At 48.1% G+C, this 27,131-nt stretch overlaps 1 protein-coding gene and 1 pseudogene across 15 annotated transcripts; one reads left to right on the plus strand and one right to left on the minus strand.

Moving 5' to 3' along the window:
- The first annotated feature begins 982 nt into the window (after positions 1–982).
- On the plus strand, positions 983–27,131 carry ECHDC2 (enoyl-CoA hydratase domain containing 2). 15 transcript variants are annotated; one of them, XM_055349147.2, is made up of 11 exons: positions 1,220–1,281; positions 8,742–8,942; positions 10,812–11,112; positions 11,182–11,269; positions 15,492–15,578; positions 16,832–16,924; positions 18,349–18,405; positions 18,606–18,793; positions 24,159–24,209; positions 25,880–25,927; positions 26,766–27,131. In XM_055349147.2, the coding sequence occupies exons 3-11, from the start codon at positions 11,062–11,064 to the stop codon at positions 26,841–26,843; spliced, it is 741 nt and encodes a 246-aa protein (XP_055205122.1). In that variant the 5' UTR covers positions 1,220–1,281; positions 8,742–8,942; positions 10,812–11,061; the 3' UTR covers positions 26,844–27,131. The 15 variants fall into 15 exon arrangements, with proteins under 15 accessions (XP_030867939.3, XP_030867944.3, XP_055205156.2 ...); XM_063698653.1 differs by lacking the exon at positions 1,220–1,281 and adding an exon at positions 2,445–7,609 and having other exon boundaries at positions 8,742–10,470; XM_055349162.2 differs by lacking the exon at positions 1,220–1,281 and adding an exon at positions 2,445–7,609 and having other exon boundaries at positions 10,303–11,112.
- LOC101146096 (translation machinery-associated protein 7-like) lies at positions 1,983–2,455 on the minus strand (annotated as a pseudogene).

Consider the following 27,131-nt stretch of genomic DNA (forward strand, 5'->3'; position numbering starts at 1 on the left):
CTGAGACCTCACCAGAAGCACATGACAGCACCATGTGCTTGCAATCTTTTGCTATTATAAACAATGCTGCAATGTACAGCCATGAACACATGTCATTTCACAGCTGTGTGGATTTATCTGTAGGTTAAATTTCTAAAATTGGAATTTCTGGGGCAATGAGCTTGTGCATTTATAATTTTGATATAAATTACCAGTTGCTTTTCATTTAAAGACATTCACATCAGCAATGTGAGACTGCTTTGTATATACTGTGTTTAAGAGAATAATTTTTTGGGGGGGACGCAGTTTCGCTCATTGCCCAGCCTGGAGTGCAGTGGCGCGATCTCGGCTCACTGAACCTGTGCCTTCCGAGTTCAAGTGATTCTCCTGCCTCAGCCTCCCAAGTAGCTGGGATTACAGGCGCCCGCCACCACACCCACCTAATTTTTTTGAATGTTTAACAGAGACAGGGTTTCGTCATGGTGAAACCCTGCCTCTACTAAAAATACAAAAAAAAAATTAGTTGGGCGTGGTGGCGCGTCCCTGTAATCCCAGCTACTCGGGAGATTGAGGCAGGAGAATCGCTTGAACCCGGAGGCGGAGGTTACAGTGAGCCAAGATCAAGGCACTGCACTCCAACCTGGGCGACACAGCAAGACTCCGTCTCAAAAAAAAAAAAAAAAAAAAAGTGAGGCGCAAATGGGAGGTGAAGCAGTGAGGTTCGCAAGTGTAGACACGCTCAAGGGACTCATTAAATGTCATTTCATTTAAAAAATGAAATTGAGCATATGTGCAAGCAAGGTTCACACACCCCATTTAATCTTCACACCACCACGGGGTAGTCACTATTATCCCCATTTTACAGGATTAAAACACTGACGCTGGGAGGTTGACAGGGTTACCCCAAATCACACAGAGGAGCTGGGCTTCCCCCGACCTCCTCCGCTCAAGTCTCCCTGTCCCCGGGAGGTGCGGAAGGAGGCAACAGACGCTTGGCCCATAGGTGGAGCAATTGGCGAAGGCTTCGCCCGACGCCGGAACTGCGAGCTCTCAGCGGGAGCCGAGACGGTGCAGGGCCGGAGAAGCACCTTCACTCCCAGCCTGCGCCCCGATGCTGCGCGTTCTGTGCCTCCTGCGCCCCTGGAGGCCCCTTCGGGCCCGCGGCTGCGCTTCCGACGGGGCGGCCGGGGGCTCAGAGATCGAAGTGCGCGCCCTGGCGGGTCCGGACCAAGGTAAATGTGCAGTTCCGGGGCGGCGCATGACGCGACTGGGACTAGGCCGGAGGCAGCGGGGGGCCGGCAGGTGGGCCGCTCAGTGCGTTGAAGGATTCGATCCCCAGTCCCTCCCTCCCAGTTCTAGGCGCCCCAAACCGCTCCAGGCCCGAGAGGTGGGCGGCCGCCTTAGTGGCTCCCGACTCTAGCTGGGGGCGGGGGGCCTCTGGCAACCTCGGTCTCTTCAAAGGCCCTTTGGGGTCTTCCGACTGTGTGGAAGGGGGAGCGGGGTCCGCACGGGTAGGACTGGGCCCCGCGGCCCCCAGGCCAGGAGCGTTCAAGTGCGCGTTCCCCTCCCCTGCCAAGGGTCCTGGCCCGGTTCGGGGACGGAGGCAGCGGAGCCAGTCCCAGTGCCCAGTGCGGCAGCGGGCAGAGTGAGGAGGGTGCCTCTCCAGCCGCGCGCCCGCCCTGGGCCGCTAGCGAACCTTTGCGTCCTCTGGCTCCAGGGAAAAGTTCGCTGTTTCTCCGCCTTTTGGCCAAGATCAAGGGTAGTATGGAGCGGGGACGAGGCGTGGGGGGCAAAGTTCGCGGGTCACTGGCAGAAAACGCCTCTGATCGCGTGTTGCGTTTTTGTTGTTGTTGTTTGAACTTCTGGAGCATTCAGTGGTGCTGATAACGCTCCTCAGTCCTCTGCTGGTAACCATCAGGGCTAGGCGCTTCTCCTGCCTTGGGTCTCCTCCCCGCATCTCATCCCGTCTCCTGCATTTGATACACAGATGGCATTGTACTGTACATTTCGTTGTATTGCTTCCTTTTTTTTTTTAACAAAAGTTTATTCTTAAATGTACAACAGCTCCAAGACAACACTTAATTCCAGCCATAGGTGGCAAAAGATGTTATGGCAGGGAATAGAGAGGTTTAAATACTGATGAAATAAAGGGTCACCATCTCCTTAGGCACAGGGAACAGCTTACTTTTTGCCAGATTTCTTAATTCCACTTGTGGCCAAGGGCCCCTTCCCCGTGGCCTTCCATTTTAGCTCCTCGAGTTTCTTCTGCTGCTCTTTTTGTTTCTGCTTGAAAGCCTTATCTTCCTCGTCCATCTCCTTGGCCTGCTTCTTGGGCTATTTCAGTGGCTTCTTGCCACCTTCGTGGCCGGACATGGCGCCTGCCGCCCCTTCCCCAGCAGTATTGCTTCCTTTTTACCGGCTTGACACCAAGTTTGAAGAGGGGCTTTGCCATAAAATCCAGTTCCTTGCTCCCTGCTGTTGCCCACTGTTCCCAAGTGTGCATCTACCACCTTCAGTGGACACGGACAGGCCACCTAGAGTCCCACTGCACCACTTGGTGAGAATTTCCTTGAACAGTTAATATTGCTGAACCTTATACCCCCAATCTCATGCTTAGTTCACTACCCAAGTGGCAACAGCTCTTAAGACAGTCAAGTTTATTCTCCCCACTTTACAGATTAAAAAACTGAGGCACAGAAGGTTAAGTTATTTGAACCAGGTCTGATTTCAAAGCCTGTGTTCTCAACCATTAGGTAATCACTGGCTCTTCTAGTAATTCAGTGACTCAAAATACAGACTTGTACATCTGTAAACACAAAATTATCATGGGTTAAAGACCTTTAGGCTCACTTGCAAATATCGGGAATCATTTTATCCAAAAAAGAATGACAAGGATCAGCAGATTAAGCCTCTGCCCCTGCCAGAGGGCTCAAAGGGCAGGAAAAGGCAGTGAGAGAAGGAGAGACAGAAACCAAGATGACAGTGCAGAGGAGGCATGGGGACGAGATCACACACGGAGCCCTCACAGGGAATGAGTTGGGGTCATTTGATGTTCATATTAGAAGCTGCAGGTTCCGCCTTCCACTGGGGCTGATGGCACAAGAGCACTGTTACATTTTACCTGATGCCTTTGAGCTTGAGGTTGGGTGGTAAACCACTCTTCACTGTTCTTAGCGGCTTTATTTCTCATAGAGTCATGTGTTGCTTAACAACGGGGCTACATTCTGAGAAATGCATCATTAGGTGATTGTGGTCATTGTGGGAGCATCACAGAGTGCACCTACACAGTCCTAGATGGGGTAGCCTGCTGCACACCAAGGCTACATGGTGTATAGCCTGTTGCTCCTAGAATACAAACCTGGACAGCATGGTACTGGGCTGAATACTGTAGGCAACTGTAACACAATGGTAAATGTGTATCTGAACATAGAAAAGGCACAGTAAAAATACAGTCTAAAAGATTTTTTAAATACTACACCTGTATTGGGCAGTTACCATAAATGGAGCTTGCAGGACTGGAAGCTGCACTGAGTGAGTCAGCGAGTGAATGGTGAGTGAATGTGAAGGCCTAGGACAGCAGGGACTGGTTTGGCACCAGGGACTATTTTCATGAAAGAGAGTTTTTCCATGGACTTGCGGGCGGACAGATGGTTTGGGGATGAAACTGTTCCACCTCAGATCATCAGGCATTAGATTCTCATAAGGAGCTCGCAACAACCTAGATTCCTCACATGCACAGTTCACAATAGGGTTCGCACTCCTGTGAGATTCTAATGCCACCGCTGATCTGATAGGAGGTGGAACTCAGGTGGTAATTCAAGCCATGGGGAGCTGCTGTAAATACAGATGAAGCTGCTCATCTCCTGTTGTGTGGCCCAGTTCCTAGCAGGCCACAGACTGGGATGGGTCCACAGCCCGAGGGTTGGGGACCCCTGGCCTAGGACATTACTGTACACTGCTATAGACTCTATAACACTGTACACCTAGGCTACACTAAATTTGCTTTACAAATGTTTCTTTCTTCAATGATAAATTAACCTTAGCTTACTCTGTTTTTACTTTATAAACTTTTTAATTTTTTCAACTTTTGACTCTTTTGTAGTAACACTTAGCTTAAAACACAAACACATTGTACGGCTGTACAAAAAATGTTTTCTTCTTTAGATCCTTATTTTGTAAGCTTTTAAAAATTTTAATTCTTAAACTTTTTTTGTTAAAAACAAAGACACAAGCACACACACAAGCCTAGACCTATCACTGTCTTCCACCTCCACATCTTGTCCCACTGGAAGGTCTTCAGGGGCGATAACGTGCATGGAGCTGTCATCTCCTATGATAACAATCGGGAATACCTACTGAAGGACCTGCCTGAGGCTGTGTTACACTGAACTTTTTTCTTTTTTCTTTTTTTTTTTTAAATAAGTAGGAGTACACACGGCCCAGGCCAGGTACAGTGGCTCACCTGGCTCACTCTTGAAATCCCAGCACTTTGAGAGGGTGAGGCAGGCAGATTGCTTGAGCCCAGGAGTGTGAGACCAGCCTGGGAAACATGGTGAAACCCCTTCTGTACAAAAAATTACAAAAATTATCCAGGCATGGTTGTGCATACCTGTAGCCCCTGCTACTCAGGAGGCTGAGATGGGAGGATGGCTTGAGCCGGGGAGGTCAAGGCTGTCCAATATCAAGGATTCCTGATATTTGCAAGTGAGCCCAAAGGTGAGTGAGCCATGATCGTGTTACTGTACTCCAGCCTGGGCAATAGAGTAAGACCCTGTCTCAAAAAAATTAAAAATAAAAAGTAGGAGTATATTCTAAAATAATGGTAAAAATAATATTGTAAATATATAAACCCAAAACATAGTCATTTATCATCATTATCAAGTATTATGTTGTGGGCCTAATTGTATGTGCTGTGCTTTTGTATAACTGGTAAAGCAAGCTAGTTTACACCAGCCTCACCACCAGCATTTGAGTGTTGCATTGCGCTATGATGTTATGACAGCTATGGTGTCACTAGGCAATAGGAATTTTTCAGCTCCATTAGAGTCTGATGGGACTTATATGTCTTATATGTGGTCTGTAGCTGACCAACTAAAACATCATCATGCTGTGCATGACTGTAATTAATGGCTGTCCTTCGACTCCTTAGCTGGGCACTAAGGTTCTCCACCACAAGCTGACCTTTCCATCCTCCCTCCTCTACCCATGGGCTCATTTGAAGGTGTGTTACCTCTGTGTTTTGCTCTAGCTGTGCCCTGACTTGGCTCCTCTTCCTTCCTTTCTGCCTATGGAAATCTTTTTGGAACTCCCCTGCTCTGCTGCTCCATCCCCCACACTGTCCTTTTATGTTTCGTGTGTCTGAACTTGTCTCTCTTCTAGGCTGTTAGCTCTTTAAGAGTCAGGATTGCCAGCTGGGTCCAGCTGTTATTTGAGCAAATCCTCCTTGTTTCCAGGCATCAGTTTCCTCTTCTGTATAGTAAAGTGTTGTTAAATCAGTTGTTCTCCACACTACCCTTCAGTGGTTTCTTTTTTTTTTTTTTTCTTTGAGATGGTCTCACTCTGTTGCCCAGGCCGGAGTGCAGTGGCGTGATCTCGGCCCACTGCAGCCTCTGCCTCTTGGGTTCAAGCGATTCTTTGCCCCAGCCTCCCAAGTAGCTGGGATTATAGGTGTGTGCCACCACGCCTGGCTAATTTTTGTCTTTTTAGTAAAGATGGGGTTTCACCATGTTGGTCGGGCTGGTGTTGAACTCCTGACCCAGGTGATCCACCCGCCTCGGCCTCCCAAAGTGCTGGGATTACAGGCGTGAGCCACCACGCCCGGCCCTTCCAGTGGTTTCTGTTGACTTCTACCCACCACACCTCGCCTGTGACCCAAGCCATCTGGACAGAAGTGATCCTAGGTCAGCTGCTCAGTGGTATGGTAGGTTTGGTAAGAGTGGGAAGGGTACAGCACAGCCCCATCCCCGCTGTTGGGGCCAGAAGGGAATGTTCCCAGCATCAGGGCTAGACTAAGAACACAGGGACCTTGGCTGATTACTGTCCATTTCTCCAGGACCTGGCATGTGGTAGTGCAAATTACATGTTGCACAATTGAATGTCGGCAGCCAAAGACACCCTGCCTGGCTCCTGGGAGGCTCCCAGCTTAAAGTTCAGATACTGTATTAGGTCCGAGACTTGCCCTAGTATCTGGGCATTTTACACAAACTCTGGTTAGACACTTAAGTGCATTATCTCTTTTAATCCTAACAATAACCTTTTTATTATTTCTCTTACAGATCAGGAAATTGAAGGCCAGAAGGGTAAAGTGGTTTGCCCAAGGCCATGGGGCTGGTGTGTGGCTGAGTTGTGGCTTGAGCTAAGGGCTTGTAAGAGTTGGCAGTCAGTATTCCGAGAGGGAGATGTAGGTGGAGACAGGAGATGAAGCTGAAAGATGACAGTCAGCCAGCCAGAGAGAATGGAAGGAAAGAACAGGAAAGCAGAGAGGAGTGTCCGCCGGTCCCAGGATACCACGGCTATACCAGCTTTCTATTACTACCTAACAAATGATCACAAACTTTGATACTCAAAGTCACACACATTTATCATTTTTTAGTTTCTGTACGTCAGAAGTCAAGGCACAACTTAGCAGAGTTATCTGCTTCAGGTCTTGCCAGGCTGGGCTGCAGTCGGGAGTTGGCCAGGGCTGTGGTCTCATCCCAGGCTTGACGGGAAAGATCTGCTTCCAAGGTCGTCAGGTTGCTGAGACCTGAATTCACCTCCTATGGTTGTTGGACTGAAGTCCTGTTCTCTTGCTGATTGTTGGCCGGGGGTCACTCTCAGCAATTAGAGGTTGCCCGCAGTCCTTTGCTACTTGACCCTCTCGTTAGGCCCATGAGTGTCTCTAATAAGACAGAGCCTTTTATATACTATAACCGAATTACAGAAGTCACATTACCTTCACCATATAACTTAACCTAATCTCGGGAGTAACATTGTATAGCCTTTGCTGTATGCTATTGCTTAGAAGCGATTCACAGGACCCACCCACATGCAAGGGAGGGGGTTATTCAGGATGTAAACATGAGGGCCACTCTGGGGACCTTGGATCTAGACTGCTCTGAAGTTTGTGGGGGTCAGGGTCCTTGACTCCTCCTGATCTGGCATCTCTCTATCCACTGCAGTCTCCCTTCTCCAGAGTTGCCCCATTTTCTCTCCTGGAGCACTGGAGCTGGAAGCGACCTTATGGCCATCTGCATACCTCTCTGCAGCCTCCAGACCTGCTGGGCTCTAAGAGCTCTTTGCAGGTTTCTGGGGAGGCTAAGGAAGTCCAGTTTGCCTGAATGTTACAGTTCTTTGCCCCTAGCCATAGTTCTGTAATTCCTGGCTGAACACCCTGTCCCTTGAGAGCCCAGAAACTTTCATTGGCCTTTCTGTGTCTCTGATCAGCTTATACTGAGAATGCCAACTTCATAAACACTGCTTGTTTACAGACAAAGCTGAGGACCCTGGGAGATAATAATAAGGGTCTTTGAAGGCCAAAGGATTGGGAAACACTCCTCTGGGCACCTGCTGGATTTCAGCCCTGGGAAGACCTGAAATGTCCATCCTGATATTTCGTAGGAGGAGAAACAGCCTAGAAGGGATGATAAGGGTGTGAGCTCCTTCCCAGAGCCCATCTCTCTTCCCCACACCCTGACTAGATAGTGGGGGTGAATTGGGGCCAGAGTGGGTGCAAGAGTCAGATTGGGGGGGGACTTATGGTCGGTATTAAGGAGTTGAACTTTATTTTGAGGAAAAGAAGGGGGAAGGGGAGGGACGTGGTCGGATTGGGGTAAGAAAGATGACTGTGACCCAAGTGTGGGAACGAATGTGTGTGTGCTGGGAGGGAGCAAGACTGAGGACTCGAGGGCCAGGTGGGTGATCCGAGGGATGCAGGAAAGAGCCTATGCCAGATTAATGGCTGTGAGAAGCAGTGTGAGCTGAGAGGCCTGAGATCTATTTAAGAGGTTGGATTAGCAGGCCTTAGTGACTGAGTGCATTTTGTAGGTGAGGTAAGAGCGAGGTGACAGGATCAACTTCTGGGTTGATAGCAAGGTCATTGGCTCATCAATGGAGCAGGACATATCAGTTGAGATATCAAGTAGGCATTTGGCTATTCAGGCCTGGGGTGCACAGGAGAGCTGTGGGCTCCTGGGCACACACGGGAGCCCTGGGTGTACAGGAGGCAGGCGTGTGTGAGCTGTGGAAGGGAGGTCCCTCCTGCCTCAGCTTATCCTGCTCTCCCTCTGCCTGAACTCCTCCAGTTCTGGAAGGCACCCTGCAGTCCCACACCTGGGCCCTCTTCTCTGCTACTCCCTCTGCCTGCAACAGGCTTCTCTCCTGGACTGCCCACTTCCCTGCACCTTGCCAACATGCATGCACACACACAGGCACTCATGCACACGCTCACATATGCACCCATGCATGCACACACACAGGCACTCATGCACATGCTCACATATGCACCCATGCATGCACACACACAGGCACTCATGCACACGCTCACATATGCACCCATGCATGCACACACACAGGCGCTCATGCACTCTTACATCTTTTGCCTGGCCAATTCCTACTCTCCTGTCAGCTCTCAGCTTAAAGGCCACTGCCTCCTCTGATAACTCATTGCTGACCTTCTATACTAGGGCTCCCCTCTGCCCACTGGAGGCCCCTTACTTGTTTGTCCTCTTTCTCCAAGTTCTCCTCACAAATAGTAATTATTTAATGTCTGTCTTCCCCACTAGGCTGTAGGTTCCATGAGGACAGGCCTTGAGTCTGTCCTGGTCTCTGGAATCACGGTGTCTAGTAGAGGCCAGCACACAGCAAATATATAAATGTACAAATGAGTGAATGAAGAGAATCTGATTGGCCTTAAGGAACTTACGCACTTAAAATAATTGGGCAGAAGAGAAGCAGTGAAGGAGTGCAGAGGCATCACCTGAAAGGTAGGAGGAAGGAGAATGGGGGCCTGCCAAAGCCAAGGCAGATACGTGTCATTATGCATCTGTGTAAACCCACAGAGTGTTCACCACCAAGAGCGAACCCCAGTGTACACTAGGGCCCCCGGGTGGCGACAGTGCATCAGTGTAGGTTCGTCAGTTGCAACACGTGCCTCTTGTGGGGGTGGGGATTGCGGAAGGGGCTGTGCCTGTGTAGGGCCAGGGAGTATAGGTGAACTGTATTGAATTGTATTTTCCACTCCATTTTGCTGTGACCCTAAAACTTATCTGAGAAAATCATCTATTTATAAACAAATAAATATTCTTCTAAGAAGCCAAAGCAGAAAACGATCAAGTGGAGTGTGTTAATGTCAGCAAAGGTTTTTGCCGCCACGAGGTTGAGGCAAGGAGAGAAACGTGTCCCTTGGTTAGTGATGTGGCTATATTCATCACTTTAATGAGAATAATGTCTGCTGAGTGATGGGGCTGGAACCTAGATTGGAGAAGGTTTGAGCGAATGGAAGGTAAGAAAGTGACTAAATGAGTATAGAAAACTACCAAGAAGCTTGGCTGTTGCTGGTGAAAGAATATTACACAAGTAGGGCCAGGATTACTGTCTTGCCAAATAGGACAGAACACCAAGCCTCTGTATTTAGTTGCTAATTTATTGTGACAGAGGAGCATATTGATCTGTCCCCGTGATTGTGCAGTTAGCAAAACCCAGGCTTTGAGAAACCCTATAGGTCAAATGCCCCAGGCTCCTCCACAGATAATCTCTGAGGGAAAGACAGAGTTGTGGGGAGCATGTGGGAGTTGTACCAGGATTTAAAAGATACGTGGCAATTTTAGAAATTAGCAAGTCTAAACTATGATACCTAAGGATGCACACCTGGGTGATAAAATTATAAAGAAATGGCCGGGTGTGGTGGCTCACACCTGTAATCCCAGCACTTTGAGAGGCCGAGGTGGGTGGATCACCTGAGGTCAGGAGTTCGAGACAAGCCTAACCAACATGGAGAAACCTCATCTGTACTAAAAATACAAAATTAGCCGGGCGTGGTGGCACATGCCTGTAATCCCAGCTACTCCGGAGGCTGAGGCAGGAGAATCGCTTGAACCTGGGAGGCGGAGGTTGTGGTGAGCCAAGGTAACAAGAGTGAAACTCTGTCTCAAAAAAAAAAATTATAAAGAAATACACAGAGGTGATTACTATAAGTCAAAGAGTTACTTGTTCAGGGGGAAGGAGGGAGCTACGATTGAGTCAGGGCATGTGGTGGGGTTTCTGAGGTGGCCAACACAGTTCTATTTCTTGATTTGGGTGGTGGTTATAAGGGTATTTGCCTTATCATAACTCCTCAAACTCTAGAGGAAGAAGTCTGCTGTGAAGAAAAGATTAAGGCTGCGGTGGCTCAAACCTGTAATCCCAGCACTTTGGGAGGCCGAGGTGGGCAGATTGCTCGAGCTCAGGAGTTTGAGACCAGGCTGGGCAAGATGGCGAAACCTCGTCTCTACAAAAAACACAAAAATTAGCCAGGTGTAATGGCGCATGCTTATAGTCCCAGCTATTTTGGGGGTTGAGGGAGGAGAATTGCTTGAGCCCAGGAGGTTGAGGCTACAGTGAGCCATGTTTACACCACTGTACACCAGCCTGGGTGACAGAGTTGAGACCCTGTCTAAAAAAAAAAAAACAGCAAAACTCTCCCCCGCCAAAAATAAAAAAAAAAAGATGAATATGGAGGGAGTTGTAAAATTAAAGAAGGTACATGGGTGCATGTGTGCTTGTGTGTGTGTCCGTCTGTCTGTCTAACAACAGCAGAAGCAGGCAAGGGCTACTGTGGTAGTCATTGTTGTTCCTCTCCCCATTTTGCTTCACAGTTTACAAGCAAACTTCCACTTTCTCTCTGAGGCAGAAAGAGCAAGGGTTTTTCTCTCCATTTTATGGTTGGGAAAATTGAGGCCTGCCTGAGTGTGTGACTTGTGGCAAGTCACTCTGGTCATCTAGGGCAGAGGCTCCCCAGAGCCCAGGCCTCCTGCCTCCAGTCCCCAGCCCGCAGCCCAGGATTAGGCAGAGCCAGCTGCTTTCCCGTGGCTGCCCTGACTCCTTACAGGGATCACTGAGATTCTGATGAACAGACCTTCTGCCTGCAATGCCTTGGGGAATGTCTTCGTCAGTGAGGTAAGAAAGGGCGGGTGCCAGGGTGGGCTGGGGATGAGCTGGCACTATCTAACTGGGTGTCCTCTGTAGCTGCTGGAAACTCTGGCCCAGCTGCGGGAGGACCGGCAAGTGCGTGTCCTGCTCTTCAGAAGTGGAGTGAAGGGCGTGTTCTGTGCAGGTAGGTTCTCTCTCCTGCCCCCATCTGGGCTCTGCAGGGTGCCCACCAGCCTCCAGGGGTTGGGGGAAACCTTAGATCAGCTTCAGCATGGGACTCATTGTTGCCATTTTACCAATGTGAATGCAGAGACTCAGGGAGGAAAATTCCCTTGCCTAGGATCACATAGCTAGTAAGAGGTAGGATAGACTTTAGTTTGAACTTGGCCTCTCTAACCCTTAGATCTTAGTTATTTCGGCTATGCCATGCTTTGTTCTGACCCTTCACGGGGGAAATAAGAAAATGGAGTCCAAGACGGGTACAGTGGCTCACGTCTGTAATTCCAGCACTTTGGGAGGCTGGGGTGGGTAGATCACTTGAGGCCCGAGTTCGAGACCAGCCTGGCCAACATGGTGAAACCCCTTCTGTACTAAAAAATACAAAAATTAGCTGGGTATGGTGGGAGGCACCTGTAGTCCCAGCTACTCAGGAGGCTGAGGCAGGAGAATTGCTTGAACCCGGGAGGCGAAGGTTGCAGTGAGCTGAGATCGCAGCACTGCACTCCAGCCTGGGAAAAAAAAGAAAAGAGAAAATGGAGCCCAAAGATGTTCATAAGGTCCATGGCCAAGATGGAACTCTATGCCCTTTTGCCTACCAACAGGGTCTCATTGCCTGTCACCAAAGCCCTCCACTGTCCCTGTGTCATTTGGTCCTCACAACTGGGCAAGCATCATGAACTTCCATTTTAGAGATTGGAGGAAAAACGTACACCAGGCCCACAAGAAGCAGGTCAGCTGCCAGTAGAGCTGAGCTGAGAACAGACTCTGAGAGGGCCCCTGGAAGGGCCGACAGGGGCCACTGTGGATCAGGAGGAGACTGTGGAGGGATGGGAAAGGGGTAGCATGATGCTCAGGAGATTTCAAGGGGAGGTGGCTCAGCCCTTAGGTCTGAGCTGTCAGGGTCAGGGTGCCCGGCCTGAGGTCTGTGCTGACAAGTACACAGACCAGTCGGCCTGACCCAGCTGCTCTGCCTGAGGTCTTTACCCTACCCCGGCCTCTTCCTTTGGCTCCATCTCTGACCTCTGTGAAGGTCATGTCATACCTGCTCTCCCCCATTAGCTTTGCTCATCACTCCCAGCTAAGCACAGAGAAGGAAGGGGCTACATGAGGCTCAGGTCTGCCTCAACTAGCTCTAGAATTCCTGGGCTAGTTCCTGCCCCTCTCTGAGCTTCAGTTTCCACATCTCTCACAGAAGGGCTGGAACTGATCAAAGATTTCCAAAGGCTCTCCCAGCTCTGACTTCCTGTAGTCTAGGACTGGAAGAGTCTATTTACCCTCTACTCCTGCTCACCGCTGCATCTGGCCTTTGAGGACCCCACCACGGTCACTCTTCCCGCCAAGGCGCTTGCCCACCTGCATGCCACCGTATCTTGTGCTCACTTCCGTTCTCTTTTACTTGACCTTTGACCTCTCAGCCTTCTTGGATCTTGCTGACTCTGCCTGTAAAAATTGGTCAATTTTAAATTTTCTTATTACTTACATATTTTAGAAATTGTGGGCCGGGTGCAGTGGCTCACGCCTGTAATCCCAGCACTTTGGGAGGCCGAGGTGTGTGGATCACTTGAGGTCAGGAGTTCGAGACCAGCCTGACCAATATGGTGAAACCCCGTCTCTACTAAAAATACAAAAATTAGCCGGGCATTGTGGCCAGTGCCTGTAATCCCAGCTACTCGGGAGGCTGAGACAGGAGAATTGCTTGAACCCGGGAGGTGGAGGTTACAGTGAGCTGAGATCGCGCCACTGCCCTCCAGCCTGGGTGACAGAGCACAACTCCATCTCAAAAAAAAAAAAAAAGAAATTGTGGTGAAATATAAGTAACACAAAATTTACCATTTTAACCGTTTTTAAGTGTACAATTCAGAGTGGCATTAAGTACATTCACAATATTGTGCAATGTCACCGCTATCCATTCCCAGAACTTCTTTATCATACCAAACAAACTCAGCCTGTTCAGACAGTGACTCCCATTCCCCCTTCCCCTGCAGCCTGGGTAACCTCTATGGTACTTTGTCTCTATGCATTTATCTATTCTAAATACCTCATACCAGTAGAATCATATCATATTTGTTTTTTGGTGCCTGGCTTATTTTACTTAACATGTCCTCAAGGTTCCTCCAAGTTGTGGCAAGTGTCAGAACTCCATTCCTTTTTATGGAGTAACATTCTATTGTAATGAGTAGCATTCTATTGTATATATACCACATTTTGTTTACCCAATCATCTGTTGATAGATACTTCGGTTGTTTTCACTGTTGGCCACTGTGAAGAATGTCCCCAAATACATTGGTGTACAAGTACCGTCAGCCCTCTGCATCTGCAGGTTCCGCACCCACAGACTCAACCAACCGCAGATTGAAAATGTTAACAACAAAAATAACAATGCAACAATAAAAAATAATACAGATAAAAACCACACAGTACAACAGTTTACATAGTATTTACATTGTATTAGGTATTGTAAGTAATCTAGAGATGATTTAGAGCAAGCTTGTCCATTGTCCACCCCTTGGCCTCTGGGCCGCATGAGGCCCAGGACGGCTTTGAATGTGGCCCAACACAAATTTGTAAACTTTCTTAAGACATTATAAGATTTTTTTTGTGTGGCTTTTTTTTTTTTTTTTTTTTAGCTCATCAGTTACCGTTGGTGTTAGTGTATTTTATGTGTAGCCCAAGACGATTCTTCCAACGTGGCCCAGGAAAGCCAAAAGATTGGAACCCCTGGCTTAGAGTATACAGGAGGATACATGAGCATAGGTCATATTGCAAATACTACAATATTTTATACAAGGGGCTTGAGCATCCATGGATTTTTGTATCTGAGGGGTCCTGGAACCAGTCCCCTACGGATAAGGAGGGACTGTATCTGTTTGAGTCCTTGCTTTCAACTCTTTTGGGTATATACTTGGGACTAGAATTGTATGGTAATTCTGTTTAACTTTTTGGAACTGGTTTCCACAGCAGCTGCATGGGTTTACACTCCCACCAGCAATGCACCAGGGTTCCATGTCTCCACATCCATGCCAACTTTTTGTTTTGTTTGTTTTAAAAGCCATTCTAATAGACGTGAGGTAGTATCTCATTGTGGTTTTGATTTGCATTTGTCTAATGACGATGAGATTGAGCAACTTTTCAAGTGCTTATTGACCATCTGTATATCTCCTCAGGAGAAATGTCTATTCAAGTCCTTTTTCCTTTTTTTTTTTTTTTTTTTTGAGACTCTGTCACCCAGGATGGAGCACAGTGGCACAGTCTTGTCTCACTGTAACCTCTGCCTCCTGGGCTCACGCGATTCTCCTGCCTCAGCCTCAACCTCCCTAGTAGCTGGGATTACAGGTGCCCACCAACACACCTGGCTAATTCTTGTATTTTTAGTAGAGACACTGTTTCACCACGTTGGCCAGGCTGGTCTCGAACTCGTGACCTCAGGTGATGTGCCCACCTTGGCCTCCCAAAGTGCTGGGATTACAGGTGTGAGCCACTGCACCTGGCCCTTTGCCCATTTCTGAATTGGGTTGTTTTGTTGTTTAGTTGGAGAGGTTCTTTATATATCCTAGATATTAAACCTTTATCAGATATATGATTTACACATCTTTTCTTCCATTCTGTGTGTTGTCTTTTCTTTTTTTTCTTTTTTCTTCTTTGAAACGGAGTCTTGCTCGTCACCGAGGCTGGAGTGCAGTTGGTGCGATCTCAGCTCACTGCAGCCTTCACCTTCTGGGTTCAGGTGATTCTCCTGCCTCCGCCACCTGAGTAGCTGGGATTATAGGTGTCCACGACCATGCCTGGCTGATTTTTGTATTTTTAGTGGAGACAGGGTTTCACCATGTTGGTCTTAAACTACTGACCTCAGGTGATGCACCTGCCTCGGCCTCCCAAAATGCTGAGATTGCAAGCGTGAGCCACTGCACCCAGCCATTTCTGTGGGTTGTCTTTGTATTCTATTGATAGTGTCCTCTGATGCACAGAAGGTTTCCGTTTTGATGGAGTCCAGTTCACCTTTCTGCAGTGTCACACCCTCCTTGTTTGATGCTCCTCTTTTCCCTTGACTTCCTTGCCCGGGTTCCTGGTGTTTCTCCTTCCTCGCTGGCTGCCTGTCCTCAGGTCTTCTTTGCTGGATCCTTTAACCGCCTGGGATTCCGTAAAGTGCCATTTTCCTAAGGGCTGGTACCAACCCTCGCCATCTGCAGGTGCAGACCTGAAGGAGCGGGAACAGATGAGTGAAGCAGAGGTGGGGGTGTTTGTCCAGCGACTCCGGGGCCTGATGAATGACATCGGTGAGGATCTGGGTGTGGGGTGGAGGAGGGGGTTTGGGGGTCCCTGCCGATGACAGCCCCGCCACCCCCCCCAGCATCTAAGGAGAGTCTTCTTTCTGTTTGGAGTTCTGTGGTAAGACAGATGACCTCACCCAGGGGGATGGGGGAGGATGACCGAGGGCAATTCTCTCAGAGAGGGAGTTCTGGCTCTTCAGCTTTTGTGTCCCACGCCACCCTCAGGGTTCAAGCCTGGCCATTCCAAAGCAGTTAAGTTTCCCCAAGCATGCTTTCAAGTTTTGACAATTGCTGTTCCCTTTGCCTGAGGTACCCCTTCTTGGTTACTTGAACTTTTACTTGTCCTTCAAGCTCTCCAGTACCTCCTCCTCCAGGAAGCCTTCCCAACCCACCCTCTGAGCTTTTTATTGGAGCACTGATGATCCTGGGTCAATAATGCCTGATACACATTTGTCTTCCCCGTGAGACTGAGCCCCATGGGAACAAAGGCTATGTCTGATTCATTCTGTGTTCCCAGTTCCCAGGACCAAGCACAGGGCTTGGCACACAGAAAGGGAGGCCCCAGGGAGGCCAGCGGATTAGGCCTGAACAGGGATCATCCAGCCCATCCTCCCATTCCTCTTCCCTGGCTGATTCCATAACTTTCCCTAAAGGGAAAATTGGCTTCTGAGATAACCTGGCTGCGGGAAGCAGAGGTTGCCGTGAGCGGAGATTGTGCCATTGCACTCCAGCCTGGGCAACAACAGCGAGACTCCATCTCAAAAAAAAAAAAAGAAAAAGAAAAAAAAAAGAGGCCGGGCGCAGTGGCTCATTCCTGTAATCCCAGCACTTTGGGAGGCTGAGGCGGGCGGATCACGAGGTCAGGAGTTCAAGACCAGCCTGGCCAACATGGGGAAACCCCCGTCTCTACTTAAAAAAAAAAAAAAATACAAAAAAATTAGCTGGGCGTGGTGGCGCACATCTGTAATCCTAGCTACTCAGGAGGTTGAGGCAAGAGAATCACTTGAACCTGGGAGGCAGAGGTTGCAGTGAGCCAAGATCGCGTCACTGCACTCCAGCCTGGGTGACAGAACAAGACTCCGTCTCAAAAAAAAAAAAAAAAAAAAGAATTAAGATAACCTGGCTGAGGTTCCATGTAATGTCCCCAGACCTGGGTCCACTGAGGCCTCTGGCCCAACCAGCTTGCCCCTCCCCAGCCTTGAGTCTCTGTCCTGGTCCCACCAGGGCCTCGCAGGCTGAGCCTTTCTTCCTCTCCACAGCAGCCTTCCCTGCACCCACCATTGCGGCTATGGATGGGTTTGCCTTGGGCGGAGGCCTAGAGCTTGCCCTGGCCTGTGACCTCCGAGTGGCAGGTACTGGGCCAGGACTGGGGGCAGGGGGTGGGGCTAGGGAGTTGGGGGTGAGTGAAGCAGGGTGAGTCTGGGCATTCTGCAGTCAGCCACTGTTCTTGGCTTCCAACCAAAAGCAAAACTAAGGCAAGGCAGAGCACAGAGGGTGCTCAGGCAGAAGCTGCTTCCCCTCCTGGTGCAGCCATTAGCTGCTGTAGTATCTGTGACCTGTCAGAACCTGCTTCCTTCATTTTGGGAATATTTGACCAACCTCAGAGCAATTGCTGTTACGAGCCAAGGAGGTCAAAGAGCAATGTCCAGTCTTCCCATTCTGTCCAAGTCAGATTTATCGACCATGTTTCGGAAAAAGGTGAGCCTCAGGGATAGTTTGTCAATGGCTGAGCTAATCACAAAGGTGCCTGGGCAGGAATACTGGCACCGGCCAAATTTGCATTACTTGTTCTGAGCAATTGAGCTTTGTTTGAAGAATGGGAGGGGATAAAGAAGATAACTGATCATTTTCTCAGGTGACTGACCTGGTGATTAGGAGCAGCCTTCTTGGATGCAGTTAGGCAAAGTCTGAATGTCTTCTCTTCTCCCCCCACCGCTCTCTCCTGCCACCCCAGGAGTGACATATAAAAATGTGTAGCTCCAGGCATGAAAGTAGCTTCTGTCTACACAATGCAGTTCAAAGAGAAGGAACTGACCAGGTGTCCAGGCACCAAAATACCAGGCTGGTCTAGCCCCAACTCTCCTTCTCACATGCCCATGTTCAGGCAACTAACTCACAGGGTTTTGGGGAAGACTAAGACGGAGTGAATGTAAAACCCACTCCCTTCTGCCCACGTGCACATGGGCCATGCTGAGGGAATTCAGAAAAGGAGACAGACCCGGGGGGGTGCCTCAGTCAAGGCAAGTTTCTCGAAGGAAGGAAGCAGAACTCAGGAGGACATGGACTGGAACAGTCAGGGCAATTTCAGGCTGTGACAAAGCTGGAACGGACGACTGCAGCAGGAGCAGGAGTCACTGACATTCTAGGCCAGGCCAGGGCTAAGCCAGAGAACCTATTAATAGTACTCCACAAATAGATATGGGGCACCTCCTAGGAACTCTCCTTGTTCCAAGCATCATACCTCGTGTGATCCTTAGTGGCTCTCTGAAGCAGAAGAGGGCCAGCCATCTTTCTTCCACCTTTGAGGCTTGGGAAGGGTGAGACTTGCTGGTGACATACAACTCCATCAAAGGGGCATGGTGAAATAAGGGCCTGTGCTCCTGACTTCTGGGGTAGGGCTCTTCCAAAGGCAGAGTCTGGAGAGGCCTGGCTGTGGCCAGACCATGGGGCAAGTGGCTAGAGGGGCGAGTAGACAGCAGAGGCAGGTGTGGCCCCCGGGATTAGCACTGGGGGACCGGATGGGGGAGGGAGGCCTCACTTTGTTCTATCTGAGCAGCTTCCTCGGCCGTCATGGGACTGATTGAGACCACGCGAGGGCTCCTCCCCGGGGCAGGTAATCGCAACTACAGCACCCGCCCAATTCCACCCCATCCAGGGTCCTTCGCTGCTTTCCTTTTTTGCCCTCTGTTCTGGGCTCTGCCCTCCCACCTGAACCCTGCTCCTCTGAGAAGTCTTGGCTGAGTCCCAGGCTGAGCCTTCTCTGGGTTCCCACTTCCCATGCTGATTCCCACCCTGCTCCCTCCATCCTGGCAGGAGGGACTCAGAGGCTGCCCCGTTGTCTGGGGGTGGCCCTGGCGAAGGAGCTCATCTTCACGGGCCGACGACTGAGTGGAACTGAGGCCCACGTACTGGGGCTGGTGAATCACGCTGTGGCCCAGAACGAGGAGGGGGATGCCGCCTACCAGCGGGCACGAGCACTGGCCCAGGAGATCCTGCCCCAGGTGTGGTGACAGCTCGGCACCAGAAGGAGGGCTGGAGTCATGGGGGAGGCATGTGTGGGGCAGGGTGTCCCCTTGGGCTGCACATCCATTCTCCCAGAGACATATGATTAACCCTCTTTGGAGTTTGTTTAACCATCCAGTAAACACAATCAAGTCAAATTTTAATTCTGAATTAAAATGTAAATTGAATTCCAAAGGGCTGGAACCAAATGGGCTTGAAAGCCCTCTGAATGTAACACTGTCCAGTAGACCATTCTGAGATGAGATAAATGTTCTATACTTGTGCTTATCCAGTATGGGAGCCACTAGCCAAATGATTTAAATTGCAGAAAATGAATGCAGTTCCTCATTCACACTAGCCACATTTCAAATGCTAATAGCCACATGTGGCTTGTGGCTACTATACTATATAGCACAGCCTTAAAATCCCCCAAAGACGGAAAAAGCAAGATTCTAAAATAGATAACAGAACTTCCAACCCATATTTCCTACCATACTGCCTGGTGGGATATTCTTGAAATACAACATGCGGGCTGGGCAGGATGGCTCACGTCTGTAATCCCAGCACTTTGGGAGGCTGAGGCGGGTGTATCACGAGGTTAGGAGTTCAAGACCACCCTGGCCAATATGGTGAAACCCCGTCTCTACTAAAAATACAAAAATTAGCTGGGTGTGGAGGCAGGCGCCTGTAATCCCAGCTACTCAGGAGGCTGAGGCAGAAGAATCGCTTGAACCTGGGAGGCGGAGGTTGCAGTGAGCCAAGATCACGCCACTGCACTCCAGCCTGGGCGACAGGATGAGACTTCATCTCAAAAAAAAAAAAAAAAAAAGAAAGAAATACAACATGCAGGACATGTATTAAGCATTTTTTTCTTTGAAGAGATAGGGTCTCGCTCTGTCATCCAGGCTGGAGTGCAGTGGTGCAATCATGGCTCACTACAGTTTTAAACTCCTGGGCTCAAGTGATCCTCCCGCCTCAGCCTCCCAAAGTGTTAGAATTACAAGCATGAACCACTGTGACGGGCCAGGCTCATGTTTTAGCCAGATGTGGTAGTTCGAGCCTGTAATCCCAGTTATTTGGGAAAAAGCATTGCTTGAACCCATGAATTCAAAGCTGCAGTAAGCTGGTCATGCCACTGCACTTCCAGCCTGGGCAACAAAGCAAAATCCCGTTGCTAAAAACAAACAAACAAAAACAAAAAGCCAAAAAAAAACAACCAAAAAACCCCTCATTAAAAAAATCCTCAAATAGCATGGGAAGGGGTGAGGGATAAAAGACTACACGTTGGGTACAGTGCACCAAAATCTTAGAAATCACCACTAAAGAACTTATCCATGTAACCAAAAGCCACCTGTTCCCTAAAATCTATTGAAAGGAAAAAATTAAAAATCCTCAAACAATAACCTCTCAGCATGGTGGTACCATGCTCAGTAGGGAGCAGGTCAGGCCCTGCCCAGGTACAACCCTACCAGCTGCAGGGCCCAAAGCCCTCAGCAGGGATATCTGGGATCTGGCTGTCTGGGGTCTCCAAGGCCCTGCGAGGGTCTGCTGGCTTCTCCCAACTCTCAGGGGGCCCAAGATAGAGGGGGTTGGGTAGAGGAGATCCCAAATTTCCATAAAGATTAAAAGTGGCTTAAATGGAGCTAAGTTAGACTAATTTATAATAAATTTGTCTTAGCCTATAATGCTAGGTACCTTAATGTAGTGTCTCAGCTCTTAGAATAATCCAGTTGAACTGATTATCCCCATTTTATTTGTGAGAAAACCCATAAAAGTTCAGTGACTTGTTCATCAAGGTCACAAAGAGTGATTGTAGTATTAGAAAAAAAACAACACCGGTATTTTGGCATTTATTTTGCACAATACAGAATGCAATATAAAAAAGGTATTTTAAGAGAGCAAAATATGTACAAAATTTTAAAAACTGAAACTATTTAATGTATTTCAAATACAAAAATTTACAAACGTCACAAAACAAAGTTAACCATACATCATTTTAATATTGACATATATTGAATTAATCATATAAAAGTAACCATTTTGGCTTGGCATGGTGGCTCACGCCTGTAATCCCGGCACTTTGGGAGGCTGAGGTGGGAAGACTGCTTGAGACCAGGGGTTCTAGACCAGGCTGGGCAACAGAGTGAGACCTCATTTGTATTAAAACAGAAAAGAAGCTGGGTGCAGTGGCTCATTGCTGTAATCCCAGCACTTTGGGAGGTCAAGACAGGAGGATCACTTGATGCCAGGAGTTTGAGACCAGCCTGGCCAACATGGCAAAACCCTGTCTTTACTAAAATTACAAAATGTAGCTGGGCATGGTGGCTCATGCCTGTTATTACAGCTACTCAGGAGGCTGAGGCACAAGAATCACTTGAGTCTGGGAGGTGGAGGTTGCAGTGAGCCGAGATCGCACCACTGCACTCCAGCCCAAGTGACAGAGCAAGATTCTGTTAATAAAATAGTATAATTTTGAACAAAAACCCTTTCTTTCCTGTCTCTCAAATGTAAATAATCCTAATACTTCTTAAAACAGATCTTCTTTAATTTGGAGGTGAGGGACTGTAGCTTTTTGAAAGCATTTGTCTTTTTTTTTTTTTAAGTTTCATCATACATAAATGAAGAGTCTGATGCTATTGCCTAGACAATATTAATGCTGTCAAGTTTCTATTACACTTGGTTAGAAAGTCTCCGAACTAATACAGAACTCTGGGTCATTCAATGGAGTGGCTGATTGCAGCTTTCATATCTAGACCTGTAGACTATAGGGTTTGTCTTTTTGCCTTAACTAAATAACAATCACAAAATAATTCAGATTTCCAAATATACTAAAATATTGGTACTATATAATTACTGATATTTTCAGTACTTAAAAGTAGCTTTGTATACCAAAACACCAGTCTACCAAAAACAAGTACTGGCATGAGTAATCCCAGAGTTGAGACCTTCTGGGTCAACCTGAAAAACAAAACTTCAACTTCCACCTATGTTACTGGGTGCTCAGAATAAAGGTTTCCGGATAGGAGAGGGCCAGGGATGGTGTAGATGGCCACCATCTAGTGGACAAACCACTCTGATAGGGTAGTAAATGGTTCCAGAGTTTTCTCAGCCCAGAAAAAAACTGTCAATATCCACAGTTTGCATCAGATTTCCTTCTTAAATAGTAAATACACATTACACTTTGAGAAATGGATTCAGCTGTGTTTTTTTTTCTTCTTTTTAGAGACAGGATCTTGCTCTGTTGCCCAGGCTGGAGTGCAGTGGCACGATCATAGCTCACCACAGCCTTGAAGCCCTGGGCCTGAGCAGTCCTTCCACCTCAGCCTCTGAATAGCTGGGACTACAGGTGCAAGCTACTGACTTGGCTAGAATTTGGCTGTTTTCACTCACAAACATACGTACATACCGTTTTTAACTTTAATAAAAGGTTACTTTTTTTATTTTTTATTTTTCTGAGACAGGGTCTAGCTCTTTTGCCCAGGCTGGAGTGCAGGGGCATGATCACAGCTCACTGGAGCATTGACCTCCCAGGCCCAAGTGATCCTTCCACCTAAGACTACTGAGTAGCTGAGACTACAGGTGCAAGTCACCACGCCCAGCTAATTTTTTATTTTTTGTAGAGATGGGATCTCACGATGATGCCCAGGCTGGTCTCAAACTCTTTGGGCAAGCAATCCTCCTACCTCAGCCTCTCAAAGCCCTGTGATTACAGGCGTGAGCCACTGCACCTGGCCAAGATTACTTCCTTTATTGGGTAGTTACCTAAATAATAACACATATGGCAAGCAAATCTAAAAGAACAGAGGAGTAAGAAGGGCATAAGGTAAAAATCAAAGGCAAGATGACCAGCTAGTCCTGGTTTACCTGTGACTACCCCAGTTTTAAAAGTGGAAGTCCCACATCCCAGTAACCCTTCAGTCACAAGCAAACCCAAACAGCCCTTCATTTCCCAATCCCTCTCTCTCCCCAGATCATCACTATTGTTTCCATACTCTTCCAGAAATTTCCATTGCATATGGAAGGATGTGTATTATGCACATATGCTTACATATTTAAATAAATTCCTTTTAATGGCTTAGAGGACAAGAAATATCTTTCGAGGCTAATCTGGTTCTAACAAATTTTAAAAACAAAATTTAAATATGCATAGTAAGGAATTCAAACATGGAAGAATATAAAACAAAACCTTCATTTTATATAACAAAACATTTATAAACCTTCGTTTATAAAACAAAAGTTTGGTTTTGTTTGTTTTATAAAGGCACACCAGCATTTTGACAGTTTTTGCCAAATTGCTCTCCTGTGGCATACTCTTAAATACTGGTTTCCCCAGTCTCGGCAGTAGTAGGCATATTGATATTTTAGTATTTGCTGGTCTGAGGTGAAAGGGCACAGTACCTCACTGTTTTGATTTGCCTTTCAAGCGTGTAGCAGCTGCTGGACATCCTTCACGTTCATACTTCTTTTCCGGTGAAGGACCTTTTACATACTCTTTTGTAAATGGTTTAAAAGTTACTTTATACTAACTGTTTTGTAAATCAAGGAAATTCATCTGTCATAAGCATTGCAATTCTTTTTCCCAGTTTTTTTTTTTTTTTTGAGACTTTTGCTGAGAAAGTTTTATAAACACTTCAAATAATATGATATAGGAAGTAATTCCTCCTTGCCTGGAAGTGGGGCTGAGACTGGAGTGCTAGGGCTGGTGTGGAACCAAGGCCAGTGACAAAGCAGACACTGTTGCTTCTATGTGGCTGTATTAAAATGCACCCACCCCTCCGCACCGCCCCACAGACCAGGATTTCAACACAGCCCTGTCGACTTGAAAGCCCAAGTTCCTAACCCTGACTTTGTTTCACTCTGCTGGGGTAAAACCTTACCGCAGAGGCTGGAATTTGCTGAAATGAGGTCGAGGAAGTGGGAAAGGTGGTTGGGAGTCCAATCCAAGTCTCACCAATGATTGGATAAACACAGCCAAGTGCTTCACCTCCCTGCACTGCAATCTCACAGGTGTAAAATCACAGCTGGGTGATCAGTGATGACACCAGCCTAGAAGTGTGGGTAGCACCATTAGATGAGTCTGTGGGGAGGAAAGCACTTTGTAAACTAGTTATGTTGTGCATGTTGGAAGGATGGGCTGAATAACAAGAAACCCACGTGTTCAGGGATCAGAGTCTGGCTTCTTTCATGATAGAAAAAGAACCTCAGCTAACAGGTTACAGGACTAACGCTAAAGAAACATGTCAGTAGAATGGCTGGAACCAGACCCAGACATCTGCCTCCCTCCTTCAAAACAAAGCTGTGCACCTCAGACCTGCAACTATCAGCCTTGATCCCCTCCTCAACCAAGACTTTGCTTTTCCCTAGGCCCCCATTGCCGTGCGGCTGGGCAAAGTAGCCATTGACCGAGGAATGGAGGTGAGAGGGTTTTGGGTTGGGACTTGGGTGCACTAAAGTTGGTCACGGCTGGGACGCAGTGCTTTCAGAGCTCAGACAGACAGCACAGCTGGAAAGAACTCAGGAAGTGGACTCTTCTAACAGACTTTGACCTCGTGCTCTACCTCAGTTTACACATCTGCAAATTGGAAGTTTGGCCAGACAATATTATTGTTTACATTCTATCCTCATCTTTCTCCCTTGGAGAGAGGATGAGATTGAGGTTAAGAAGGGGTAAATGATTTGCCCAAGGTCTCAGAGGAAGTGAGTAGAAAGAACCCGGGTCTGTGTGGCTGCCAGTCCATGCTGCAAGATTTGTGCTGGCAGTAATGTGGCCTCAGGGCAGGGCTTGGGGTGATGCCTTGGGTGTGGCTAATCCATCTGTCCACCTCAACTCTCCCATCTAGTCACTCATCACATACTGAATCCAGACCAAAGCTGGGAATTGGGATACATACAGATGGATGAGTTAAACATGGTCACTGCCCCCGGGAGGGGGCAGATACAGACACAAATCAAGGATAATGGTACCACGCTGACACCCCAGAGAGGTTAGAGCTTTGCGGTCCATTATGATATCCATGTGTGGCTTTTAAATTAAAAGAAGTAAAATGTGGCCAGGCGCGGTGGCTCATGCCTGTAGTCCCAGCACTTTGGGAGGCTGAGGCAGGCGGATCACGAGGTCAGGAGATCGAGACCATCCTGGCTAACACAGTGAAACCCCGTCTCTACTAAAAATACAAAAAATTTGCCAGGCGTGGTGGCAGGCACCTGTAGTCCCAGCTACTCAGGAGGCTGAGGCAGGCGAATCGCTTGAACCCAGGAGGCGGAGCTTGCAGTGAGCCGAGATCGCGCCACTGCACTCCAGCCTGGGCGACAGAGCGAGACTCCATCTCAAAAGAAATAAATAAATAAATAAAATAAAATGTTCAGTTTCTCCTTCACACTAATCACAGTTCACGTGCTTGACATTCACATGTGGCTAGTGGCTACCATACTGGGCAGTGCTGGGTTAAAGAATGTTTTCTACAGTTGGACTGTGGGAAGGATAAAAGAATTCCAGAGGAAAAGTATGGGCAAAGGCACAGAGGAGGATAAGCAAGCAGCTCGTCCAGATGAGAGTGAGGGAAGAAGACAGTGTGCAAGTTCGAGGCACTGGGCTGTCTGGGTTCAAAGACCTGCTCTTCCACATACTGTTGTGAACTTTGACAAATTATTTCACCTTTCTATGCCTCAGGTTTCTCAGCTGTAGAATAGGGATACTAACCCTTGCTGTGAAAATTAAGTTCACACACATGGTACTTCTCTTAGAATGAGGCTTTTAAGTGCCAGGCAGTGGGCCCTAGAGGCTGGAGCAATTGCCAGGGCCCAGGTCATAAAGGTTCAGGAATTAACGGGTGACAGGAAGCGTGGTGAGGCAGCCAGATGGGAAGGAGAACTCCTCTTCTCTGGCAAAATGTCTCAGTCTGTCTCTTGTTTCTCCCAGCAGTTTTGTCATAGTTACGAATGGTGTTTCTTCTCTAGGAGGGAAATTCCTTCTCATAGCTATCTCTGCTCATATAGATGTCTGTAGGCAATAGGGTGGGCTGGCTTCCAGTGTGGGTGAAGATGGACAAGGTCAGACCAATCCAGGAAGCACGTCTTTCTTGCAGGTGGACATTGCATCCGGGATGGCCATTGAAGGGATGTGCTATGCCCAGGTATGCAGCAACCAGCCCATGCTTGCTTGTTAACATAGGCTGGGCCAGGCTAGAGGGACTTTGTATGGTACACGACCAATTTAGAAGGTTCCTCTCAACACAAACAGTCTGACCGCATCCATCGTCCCTCGTAAGTCACCTGGAGTGGCTTGAGGAGAGCCACAGTGCTTCTCTCTGGGACTTTTCCCTCAACCATCTAATGTACTGGGGTTCATCCTGCCCACTTAATGCCGAGAATCACAGAACACAGGTCCTTAAGAGGAAGAACCGCTTCTTTTGCCTCTGTATCAGTTGCCACTGTAAAGTTCAGGATGGAGTTGGGAGGTCAAGGGCTTGGTTGCAGCCTGCAGGCTGTGTTCAATGTAGGGGCTGTACACTTGGGACTGACCTATTAAATCTCTTACTCATGGGTTAGTAAAAAATGCTAATCTCCAGGTTAACAGATATCCAAAATACTCCTAAGGGGTCCTGGGACTTGGAGAAACTAGTGTGAACCTGGATTCAAAGCCAGATTTCTTACTACAAAGAATTTTTTTCTCTACTGAGCAGCCTCATGTCAGACCACTGCAGACGGCAGCTGAGTTCTCAGGAGGCACGAAAGCAGTGTGCAAGTGGAGGCTAATGCTGATGGGGCACAGAGAATACAAAGGCTGGCCTGTCTTCCCCAGGAGACAAAGCAGCCACGGAGGCTTATACCTTTGCATGCCTCAAGATCAGAGTCCAGAGACAATGGAAACACTTGGACCCTGGCTTTGTCTTGGGCTGAACAAGCTTAAGCAACTCTTTTTGGGCCTCTGGCCCTGCTCCCCCAAAACTAATATTTTGTACCTTGTTGCAGAATATTCCAACCCGGGACCGGCTAGAGGGCATGGCAGCCTTCAGGGAGAAGCGGACTCCCAAATTTGTTGGCAAATGACCCCCATTTTAACCTTCAGCGTGGGAGATGCATGCCCTGAAGAGCAGGATCCAGAAGGAAGATTTGTGGCCGGATTGCCTTCATCATTTCACCTCTCCAGACTTCCGTTTCTTCACAAGGATGATGACAGAAATAAAATGACTGGCGTGATGCCTGGAACCAAGGTGCTGATCCTACCACCTACTGCTACCTTCCTTAGCTTCACCCTGGCTAGAAATAATCACGAGGGTTGGGTTTGCCTTGGAAAATGCCTGTCTCTCTACTTGAATGATAAAGAATTAAATTAGA

Source organism: Gorilla gorilla, chromosome 1 (genome assembly GCF_029281585.2).
Source record: "Gorilla gorilla gorilla isolate KB3781 chromosome 1, NHGRI_mGorGor1-v2.1_pri, whole genome shotgun sequence".
Taxonomy (NCBI): domain Eukaryota; kingdom Metazoa; phylum Chordata; class Mammalia; order Primates; family Hominidae; genus Gorilla; species Gorilla gorilla.

Excerpts from the sequence above, each read along its gene's own strand:
- ECHDC2 (XM_019018688.4), top strand. The coding sequence starts at position 1,091 with ATGCTGCGCGTTCTGTGCCTCCTGCGCCCCTGGAGGCCCCTTCGGGCC. Across the intron at positions 11,270-15,491 it reads GAAGGGCGTGTTCTGTGCAG|GTGCAGACCTGAAGGAGCGG; the intron begins GTAGGTTCTCTC and ends CGCCATCTGCAG. Across the intron at positions 18,406-18,605 it reads AGGGCTCCTCCCCGGGGCAG|GAGGGACTCAGAGGCTGCCC; the intron begins GTAATCGCAACT and ends CCATCCTGGCAG.